At 31.4% G+C, this 10,909-nt stretch overlaps 1 protein-coding gene and 1 long non-coding RNA gene across 5 annotated transcripts; both read left to right on the top strand.

Moving 5' to 3' along the window:
* Positions 1-237: 237 nt before the first annotated feature.
* Positions 238-6,177, top strand: LOC146898247 (lysine--tRNA ligase-like). Of its 3 annotated transcripts, XM_085737917.1 has the most exons (8): positions 239-653; positions 764-839; positions 1,652-1,720; positions 1,821-1,986; positions 2,866-2,942; positions 3,976-4,059; positions 5,005-5,081; positions 5,902-6,177. In XM_085737917.1, exons 1-5 carry the CDS (start codon positions 589-591, stop codon positions 2,916-2,918), a joined length of 429 nt encoding a protein of 142 aa, XP_085594043.1. In that variant the 5' UTR covers positions 239-588; the 3' UTR covers positions 2,919-2,942; positions 3,976-4,059; positions 5,005-5,081; positions 5,902-6,177. The 3 variants fall into 3 exon arrangements, with proteins under 3 accessions (XP_085594042.1, XP_085594043.1, XP_085594044.1); XM_085737916.1 differs by lacking the exon at positions 2,866-2,942 and having other exon boundaries at positions 238-653; XM_085737918.1 differs by lacking the exons at positions 2,866-2,942; positions 3,976-4,059; positions 5,005-5,081; positions 5,902-6,177 and adding an exon at positions 2,214-2,850 and having other exon boundaries at positions 243-653.
* A 1,925-nt stretch (positions 6,178-8,102) lies between these two features.
* Positions 8,103-10,643, top strand: LOC146898246 (uncharacterized). 2 transcript variants are annotated; one of them, XR_015023644.1, is made up of 6 exons: positions 8,103-8,140; positions 8,580-8,641; positions 8,985-9,046; positions 9,535-9,647; positions 10,106-10,190; positions 10,315-10,643. It is a non-coding gene; the product is annotated as an uncharacterized LOC146898246 (long non-coding RNA). The 2 variants fall into 2 exon arrangements; XR_015023643.1 differs by lacking the exon at positions 8,103-8,140 and having other exon boundaries at positions 8,460-8,641.
* The last annotated feature ends 266 nt before the right edge of the window (positions 10,644-10,909 follow it).

Below are 10,909 nucleotides of genomic sequence, written 5' to 3'. Positions count from 1 at the left end.
ATAATGTTTTTTACACTTTTTACTTTTTAGTTTGTCATACGCACCATTATTCCGTTATCTTTTTTCTTAACTTTTCTATTTCATGGAAGTAGCTTTAGTTTATATAGATTTAAGTATTTTCACATTTCTCTCTTCATGTTATGAATTTCTTTTTTTTTAATCGATAATATGTATTTCTTTGTAATATCTATTCTATATATAAAAGTTGTCCCAAGCCAATTTTGAAGCCCTAATTTTAACCTAAACCCTAAAGAATAAATTTACTGTTTTATCCCTAACCAAAACCTTAATTCCCAAAAAAACTATAGCCCTACTTTTCTCTCTCTTTATTGGAATCGTTCTATCTCTCTCTCTTTCTCTTCTCAACCAGATCTTCTTCTTCATCTTCTCCAAATCCATTTCCAATTCTCCCTTCACTAACCCAAACGGTCTCTCTCCTTCTCTGTCTCAAATTACTCAAATTACTCCAATACAAAACGCATACAAGCGCCGCCGGTTTTCTAAAACGTCCCTAATTTCTATCTCACTCTCTCATCCAAATCTTCCCTGCAACGCTCTCTCTCTCTCTCTCCCTCTCTCTCTCTCTCAATGGAACAACCTCCTTCCGATCCCCCGGCCACCGATCCCGCCGCGGGCGAAACTATAAGCAAAAGGTAACTCTTCCGAATCTCTTTCTCAACGCTAAATCGTTTTCACCATCACCACCACCGTTGAATTTCACGATTTTTTATTTTTTTAACTGTTATTGTTAATTTGCTTACAGTGCACTGAAGCGTGAGATCAAGAAAAGGGAGAACGAAGAAAAAAAGAGGATAAAGGAAGAGGAAAGAGCCAGAAGGGTAATTCTCTTATCCATTTATCGTAACCTTCAATTTGTCCTGAAATTTATTTTTTGATTTTATTCTTTGCATTTTGATTTCAATTTTTAAAATTTATGTTTTATATATAATGTTAATAATTGATAATGTAACCTTCGATTTGTGGTGAAGCATATGTGGTGAGTTTTATGTATTTAATTTTTGAAAATCTGGTTTGCATATGTTTTAGTAGAACCCTGTGTGATTTTGTTATTTGAATGTTGATTTTTATTTTTTTTTCTTTTCTGAAAATTTGTATTATATTTTACATATGTATCTAAACAATTGTTAGGACTAGAAATGACAACATTAAATAGAAAGAGATAGAGAGAGAGAGTTGTGGTAGGACCTTTTGTAGAAAAGACAGTGTAAACTTGATTTAGGTGGTTTGGACATGTAGAGAGAAGATTTGAAAATTCAGTAAGGAGAGTAGATCAGATGGGGTAGTGAATTACTAGAGGCAGTGGAAGACCTAGAGAAACTATTAAGAAAAATCTAGAGATTAATGAGTTGGATAGATATATGATATCTGATCGAACATTATGGTGTCGTATGATCCGTGTAGCCGACCCCACTTAGTGGCATAAGCTTGGTTTTTTTTTTCTTTTCTTGACAATAGGCTTGGTTGTTGATTTTTGTGATGTAAACAATTGATACACTAACCTTTGATTAATGGTTAAATTTATACATTTAGTTTCTGCATGTTTTGGTATAATTTTGTGATTTTATTCTTTCCGTGTTGATTTCAATTCCTGAAAATTTATGTTTGATATATAATGTCAATACTTTTCTAGGCTGCTGAAATGAGAAATGCCAACGAGAACAGACCTGCAGCTGCTGATGAGGAAGATATGGATCCAACAGTAGGACTCCTCTTTTTTCACCGCATTGTTTCCAACATGTTATTTCTTCTATAGAATGTTTGATGAACTGTTTTTTGTTACTTGGGTTGTTTAACTGCAGCAATACTTGGAGAACAGGCTTAAGTATCTTGCAACTGAAAAGGAAGAAGGGAGAAACCCATATCCACACAAATTCTCTGCCACCATGACTATTAAACAATATATCAAGGAGTATAGAGGTTTAAGTGATGGGCAACATCGTGACGATGTTTCTGTATCTTTGACTGGTAATCATGAGTTTATTTGTTGATGTTTTCGTTTTCCAACATACTCTTTTTCTGAAACTCTTTTCTGCCTAGCTTTGTTTCACTACACCTCTCTCTCTCTCTCTCCATCTCTCTCTCTCTCTCTCGCTCTCTCTCTCTCACTTTCTCTCCATGCCAATGAAGAAAATTTCAATCTCTTCCATATGCCTTTTTTACTCTGCTGCTAAATTTAATGTTCACAAACACAGAACACAAACGCGATTGATGCTGTGATTCGAGACATTTAGGTATATTAGGTAGTTCTCAGGAAGCTGCTGATGTTGGTAGTTATAGTAGGGCTCATGCTTATGTTGCTCAGTATGGAGGTCTGCATATGGCCAAAATGTAAGGGTTTTGTATTTTTCATGAATTGTCTATTAAAAAACGTTAAAATGAGGTAAAGAAATATTTAATAAAAACGTTAAAATGAGGTAAAGATTCTTGATAGTCCCACTCATTTTAAGGAAATGATGAATTTTCCTGGTAATACGTCTGCACTTTTTTCATTTGGGAGGTCTGCTGCTATGTCCTGTTTTGTTGACTTGCTGCTGCAGATTTTGTTAGGCCATTTTTCCCGCTTCTGGTGTGGTTCAGTTGCCAATTTTTTTAAAGTAAGAGAAGTGAATTTTGACGCCCGTTTTGGTATGAGGCCGATAGAGTTTTTGCCCGTTTACCTTGATTTAAAGCCTTATATGATTTGTTGTTTTTCACTTCTTTGTATATAGTACAGTGTTGCTGATATTTGTTGTAGTATCTTGCTTGACATTAATCATGTTAATTATTGAACATTTGATTCTGATTTTGAAAGGAACAAATGAATCTATTATAATTTTTCATCATGTGTTGCCGATTATCTTGCAGGAACATATGATTTGTGTTACTTATTACTGCAAGTGGGCTTACTTATTGAATAACATTGTGGCTTACTTTCTATGATGGTACTTCTTTTTTCATAGAGAGAATTATACATGAAACAGTCATGCAGATAAAATCACTTGCTTATTTTCCAAAAAAATAGTATTTTCTACTCTTCTCTTTAGCATACTCACTATTGTTTTAGTTCATGTAATTTTATTGCTATTGTTTTTCAGTTTCTCTTATTTGATATTGTGCTATCATTATACTCATATACACTATTTTACACAATGGTTTGTAACCATGAGGAGTTTTCTTACCTTGACATTCATATTGTATGAATCTCAGGCATTTAAAATCGAAATTTTGTTGGTCTGTATAAAATTGGTGTTGTCTTTTTATATTGTTATAGTTTATAAATTATAGGTGGTAACTGTTATTGTAGCCATTATATACATCAATTTGAGTATATTTTGTTGTAGTTTTTGGGGTTGGATCTTATTCGAATTGTGACTGTTAATATATATTGTTGTGAGGTAGCTTCTCTTATTCGAATTTGCCAAAAATTGTACCATGAAGGGTTACTAATTTCTCTGTGTGTGGATATTTTTATTCTCTTTGTTATGAATATTAAAGAGTGCACATTAAGAGTCGAATCCCATTAACTTTTAGGATATCAAGAATTTCCTTGATAGTACATCTGCAACTTTTTCATTTGGGAGGTCTGCTGCTATGTCATGTTTTGCTGACATGCTCTACAGATTTTTTTGGGCCATTTTTTCCACTTCTGGTGTGGTTCTGTTGCCGATTCAGCTCAGATTTTTGTGGTGTAACATAAGTGAATTGCGACGTTCGTTTTTGGTCTGAGGCAGCTAGAGTTTGTGTTCTTCCCTTTGGAACATTGTGTTTGTATCAAGCTTGCTTTGATTTAAAGCCTTATATGTTTTGATGTTTTTCACTTTTTTGTCTATACTACAACATGTGCTGCTGATATTTGTTGTAGTATCCTGCTTGACAATATGTATTAACTGTTAATTATTAACATATGATTTTGATTTTGGAAGGAATATATGAATCTGTTATAATTAGTCATCATGTGTGTTGATTATATTGCAGGAACATATGATTTTTATTACTTATTGGTTATTATTGCAAGTGGGCTTACTTATGGAATCACATTGTGGCTTACTTTCTATCAAGGTACTTCTTTTTTCATAGCAGGATTTATACATGACATAATCATGCAGATTAAATCATTTGCTTATTTTTCAAACAAATAGTTTTTTCTACCCTTCTCTTTAGAATATTCACTATTGTTTTTAGTTTCTGTAGTTTGATTTTTTGCTATCGTTATACTCTATTAAATCATACTCTATTGATATACTCTATTTTGCATAATGGTTTGTAAGCATGAGGAGTTTCCTACCTTGACATTTTCAATTGGAGAACGCATGAGTTTGTATGCATTTTATATTCCATGACATCAAAAAATTTACAATCCTAGATTTTTTTATCCAAAAAAAATATATCAAGAGGCTGCATTTGTTTTGCTTAACTTAAAAGGTTGGTTCATTATCATCTTAACTTTACCATGACATTAACTTTTGTTTATTAGTTGGCTTCATAGTAGAATTTTTTTTATTCCTAGCTATATTTGATATTAACTTTGTCCCAGCTATAAGGCAATAAGGTTGGTTCATTACGCTTTTTTTTTGCTGCTAAGTGATATGCCACATGCTACTATTGTATGTACTACTAGGTGCTGAGTTTGTGTTTTCTACCATACCTTTTTGTGATACATGAGGGAAAGAGTGCGGGAGGGGATTGTGTGCAATGTGTGACGAAAAATAGGATACATACAAATGACTATTGGAAAGTGAGTTGACTCCAAATATGCATTTTCCATTATGGCACAAAGAAGCCGAGACAATTACACGACCGATTTCGGTCATGTTCACTATTGTTTGTCCATTAGTATCTCCAGGCAAATTTTTTATGTCTCTTCATATAATATGCATAGTTCAGCTTTTTGCTTAGTTTGCTTCTCCATTGAATTGGGTTGTCTTAGAATTACACATATTCATGTTTTCTGTATTGTTCTAAGGCAAGACAATAATCTTCAAGCTAAAACATTTATTGTTTCAGGAACTATAGTTCTTCCTTTGTGAAGTTGTATGAACCATTCATATCATCCTAATGCCAAAGTTTTCAAAACAGATGAGGTTTGTACGACAAAGCTGTCTTGCTTTTAAATTACATATATGTCAGTTTAATTTTACTCATAGTTAATCCCTTATTTGTCTACATTTCATGCCAAAGAAGTATGATTAGATTATTTTCTTTGAGGTTGATGTTATTCATGTTTTTTTTTATCTGAAAAATAAAAATTCTACTCCAATTTTTAATAAAAGATTTATGAGTAGCTTCTTAATGATTTGAAGTGCTCTTTTGTTGGACTTGATCAATGGAACATCAACAGTTCCTTTTCTTTTTCTTTTTATTGTTCTTTTATTACTAAATATAAAATACGAGTAATATGACAACATAACAGGGGTAAAAATTCAATGAGCAGAATGAATTTACAACTTTTTTCAAATCACCCTGATAGTAATTTGGTTACTTGATAATTACTTGCAGAATGAATTTACAACTTTTTTCAAATCACCCTGATAGTAATTTGGTTACTTGATAATTACTTTCACCTTTTTTTTTTGACAACTTACTTTCTTATAATGCTAAGGTTAAACTAGATTTTTTTTGTGTTCTATGTGATGTCTCTTTGCCTCCAAATATTTGATTTTATCCATTTCATTGAACCATTGTTGTTGATTGTAAGTTACTGTCAAATAAGATAATTTGTGTCATGAGTTGGAGATCCCAATTTTTAAATATGTGCTGTGTTTTTATCAGCATTGTTTATTTGCGACCAATGTTTTCAATTTCCATGGAATTGAGAGGTTTTTGTTAGTAATTTTTGTCCATTTGTTGTGTATATATTTTAAGTAATTGGTGTTTATTTTATTGTCATTTTTTGGTTTACAGTAACATCATCTTAAAGGAGCTCAAGTGGAGCATGAAATCTACTTGCCGTGAAGAAATGATGTGATGATCTACATTTCTTTGGGTTCAAATATGCTAGAATTAGTGACATCTCCTTTCATCTATTTGATCAAATGACTCATTGATATTAAATGATCTACATTTTTTTTTCTTCCAAATTTGCTTACTTATATGTCAACAATAAACGGGGAGATGATGATGTTGTTCAATTAGTTATATCATTTCAATATTAGTTGAATGGCATAGTCATTCTTTGAATTGCGTCTTGACTTAATCTAGAAATGTTGTATATATGTCATACAATTTTTTGTCGTTATGTATATATGTGATACTTTTCTTTTTAAGGGAAATATATGTGTGATACTTAACTACATTTTTTTTTTGGTATCTTTGTAGATTTCCTTGATCAAAGCTGTCAAAAAATTTACAATCCTAAATTGTTCGATCTAAAAAAAAATAAATCAGTCTATAGTTTATCCAATTTGAATTTAAACCAGCTACAGTATTACAAGCCTCATTTATTTAAACATTCTACATGTCAACCGATGGACAATATTTTACATAGATAATATATTAAAGAGATTTTGTTATCAATATTATGTCTTAACTACGTTCTTTTTTATTTTTAATAGACCCGTGCTACGTTTTTTTCTCTTTTCATGAAAAAATAGAGTCATATTTCGCAACACATGACATGTCTTCACCATTTATTATGATCCTTCGGTTTGGCAAGTTAAGGAAGTATTTAGGTGCCATTTTAGTTCTAAGGTTATTTTAAATGGAGATTTACCTGAGGTTGATGCATGTAAGAGTGGGTAAGATTAACTATGGTATACAATTTAGTATTCTTACCCGGATTATAGATGCGTATAATTTAATCTTCATGCTAAACTACTGTATAAAATAGGATGAACAATGGAGAAATTGAATTGACTCAAAGTGTTAATCAGAGTCTATTGTAATTGACATTATGGTTTGATTTACGACAATTTTTACATTCAAGCGAACTACATTGTTTTATTTTTACAGTGAATATTAGCTTCTTAAAATGACCCGTGCGGTAGCACGGGTCGATGATCTAGTTATGTAACAATTATCTTACTTACTAAAGCTTAACCCCCGAAGCTAACCCTAACCCTAATATTTTCCCCCCATTTTTCCCTCCACTTTTCTGAGTCATTTGATCTTGCACATTTAGGCGTCATTCAATTTTAGTCATTGATCATATTTCATATTTATCTCTTCTATTTTCCGAAACAACTATTTCATATTTATCTCTTCTATTTTCCGAAACAACTATTTCATATTTATCTCTTCTATTTTTCGAAACAACTATTTCATATTTATCCCTTCTGTTTTCCGAAACAACTATTTCATATTTATCTCTTCTGTTTCCAAAACAACTATTTCATATTTATCTATAGCCCTATTTTTCCGAAACAACTATTTCATATTTATCTCTTCTATTTTCCGAAACAACTATTTCATATTTATCTCTTCTATTTTCCGAAATAACTATTTCATATTTATCTCTTCTGTTTTCCTAAACAACTATTTCATATTTATTTATAGCCCTATTTTTCCGAAACAACTATTTCATATTTATCTCTTCTGTTTTCCGAAACAACTATTTCATATTTATCTCTACTTCAGCTTATCCCCCAAGCTAACCCTAACCCTAATATTTTCCCCCCATTTTTCCCTCCTCACCCTCTCTTCTCATCCGTGATCTATCTTTCTCCTTTCTCATTCACTTCTTTTTTTCTTACCTTCATTTCCGATCGATTTTGGCATCCTCCCTCCATCTCAGTGATCCAAAAATTTTCACGTGACCTTCAAGATTAGGTACTCTACGCAAATTTCTTCAATCTACTTTGTTTGATTTTTTTAATTTCGTGTTGATTTTCATTTGTATTCCTAATTTGATGTTCAGATTTACAATGAAGAGCCAACTTAAATCGGATTGTTGAGATTGTGACGCAATTTTCAAGGTTCTGGTTGTAGCATAAACCAACGGTGGAGCACCAATAGGGTACTTTATTGTAGCAGGGTTAGTAGAAACAACAAATTCAAGTATTTTGAAAGTGATTGTTCAGATTTGTAAAGATTAACTTTTAATCATTAATGATTTTTTGTTGAAAATGGATCATATATCATATATCTTAGGTTTTATTTCTTTTGCAGGATACATTGCTCTCATGAGTATAATCACTACTTAGAGGTGTGTGTGTCTATATATATATATATATATATATATATATATATATATATATATATATATATATATATTTACTTTTAGCTATTTTATGTTGAATGTGTAATTTGATGATTTTTCAGATTAGGCTTTTGAAAGTGCTTTAGTTTATAGTGATTTAGAACTCTTAAGTGATTGAATGATGAACATTGGCACATCATTGGGTGGCCATTGTCTACTGTTATTTTGGGGTTCTTTACTATATGTGGAATAATTGTTGGTTCATAAAGCATAATAATTTTGAAGATGATTTGGCTGCATCCTGCAAAATTTGACATTTTTTGGTTCTATACATTGATTTTTTTGCTTTTTGGATTCTGATATTTTTGGTTGTTTGTAGTGTTTACATATCCTATATTATTGTGTATCTTTTACAAACGAGTATCTGAAGGTGTGGTTGATGAAGCGAATACGTGCGTTGAAGCAGATGAGCAAAAGGGTGTTGAGATGCGGCAAATACGTTCAAAGGTTTGATTTATGCTGACGTTGCCAAAATTGTGATAAAAATTTTGGACCTATTTTAGTCATGCTACATTATTCATAAAATGAAATGAAGTTTGGGTTTCTAATTTACTGATCCTGATTCATGGTTTCTTATTTTTGTCGTTAATTTATATATTTATGTTAATTGATCCTTAAGATATCTGCAATTTTAAACACAATTCATTCATTGATCTTTTCCTTGGCTAGAGAGCAATTTGAAAGGGTTTAATTTCTCAACTTATCAATGTTTGAAAGATGTTTGATTTTCCTTTCGTGCTATTCTATCATTAATCAATCATGTCTCTAATTCATAGATCTCACTTTTCAGCTACTCAATGGGCAAATGGAAAGGAAATGGAGGGTGTTTTAACTTTTAACTATGAAGAACATGTACTAGCCTCATATTTATTTCATTATCAATGCAATTCATTTTTTTTAATATCGCAAATTCGATGCTATTAAAAAAAAGATGCTATGAAAAAACGAAAGGGACATTCAAATTCTTGCACTTGAATTTGTTAACCTCATCTTTTGATGTTATTACCTTGAAACATTATATTTGACCATTATATTTGTTTGGCCGTTGTACTTTGAAACATTTCATTTTGAATGAATTTTTATGTTTGACCATTATATTTTGGACTTTGGAATGTGATTTGTTTGTCATTGGGTAGCTTGGGAATTATTTCATGGTTGATTTTAAACATTTGATGTTAAGCATAGAGAGTGTGTCATCAATGTTTTGTTTGTTATCAATCTTATTTATTGGGCATTCATCTTAAATAATTTTTTGTGATACCTCTAACCAAACATTCATCTGTTAGTATACATTTCTTCATTACACTATGCAATTATAATTTGACATTATTGGTCTTCAGAAGCTCTTCAAGGAATGATTCAAGCGTCCCTGCAAAAAAAAGTGAGGATGGACTCATGCTTTTCTTCGATCCAGGACAGAGATTTCTTTGACACTATTATCTGGCCACACGAGGTATACCCGACATAACTTATCTAATAAATTGCCTAATTTCGAATTCGTAGTTCAGTAATTTGATAGCTTATCTGGTCATGTCTAACTGTAGCCAATGATTGTTGTTTGCAAAGAGTTCTTCGATCGGAATTGCAATCCTCTTGGATTATTTTTACATATCTAATAATACGATTTAGTTAGCTCTTAATTTTTTTAATGAAGTCTTAACTATGATAATGACATTAGATTGTAAGTGAGTAACTTTTCTTTTTTTTTTTTTGGTTACCAAAGTGAGTAACTTTTCAACATGGAGTTACTGCTATTATTAGTAATTTTCATGATTTTTTTTTTTACATAGCTTTTGGTGCTATTGGAGGTTGTATGTTTCAATCCTCTTATGCGTATTTTCATTGGTTTTTCCTTTTTGTAGTAATTCTTCTATTTTCTCTAATCTCATTTTACATTCATAATATTTTTAGGTTAACTATGACATGATTGATGCCCTAGCTGAGTTGCAGGGGATTCTCATCAACATTGTCCACTGCAAAGCAACTTTTGGATAAGGTATTTTTATTCTCATCAACTTTCTGCAAACCATGACTCTTGGCAAATGATTTGAAGTTGTAATTTGGGATTAAAATCTAGAATTTATGTTGTGCTAAATATGCTTATGGAATGCTAAATACAGGTTGGTTTTGCAAGAAAATGATGGGATTATATGGACAGCATGGGTGATGAGGAATGCGCATGATAACAAGGAGCTATGGAAAGCTACTGTCAAGTCTCATACAAAGTGATATATATAAGTAGCTATCATGAATGTAGTAGGCACTGCAAAGCCAATGTATTCATTAGTGTTTGATTTAAGTTCAAGTTTTATATTTTTCAAACACAGGAGGCTATAAGTATTTGATTTAAGTGGAAAGCTTTGTCTTTCTCAAACACCTATAGGATATATGTGTATTTGATTTATGTGTCTATTTATTATAAGTTTTATATGTATTTTAGGTTAAATTACACCATGAGTCCTTTAAATTTGAGGTTTGTATAACAAATTGATTTTTAAGTTATTTTGGTCACACATAAGTCCTTTAAGTTTGTAAACATTTTCAATTTAGTCATTATGTTAACCAAACGTTACAAAAATGAAGATGTGGCAGTTAAATGTATGATGTTACATGTATCATCATCAAACATCTTAAAGGACTTATGTGTTAGAGAAAACCAAAATAACTCAAAGGACCAATCTGCTACAATTTTTTTTGGCTAAATGCCACGATTTT

Source organism: Medicago sativa, chromosome 8 (assembly GCF_051527215.1).
Source record: "Medicago sativa cultivar Bolivia chromosome 8, Bolivia_mono, whole genome shotgun sequence".
NCBI classification, from domain to species: domain Eukaryota; kingdom Viridiplantae; phylum Streptophyta; class Magnoliopsida; order Fabales; family Fabaceae; genus Medicago; species Medicago sativa.
This window is presented reverse-complemented; position numbering and strand designations above follow the sequence as displayed.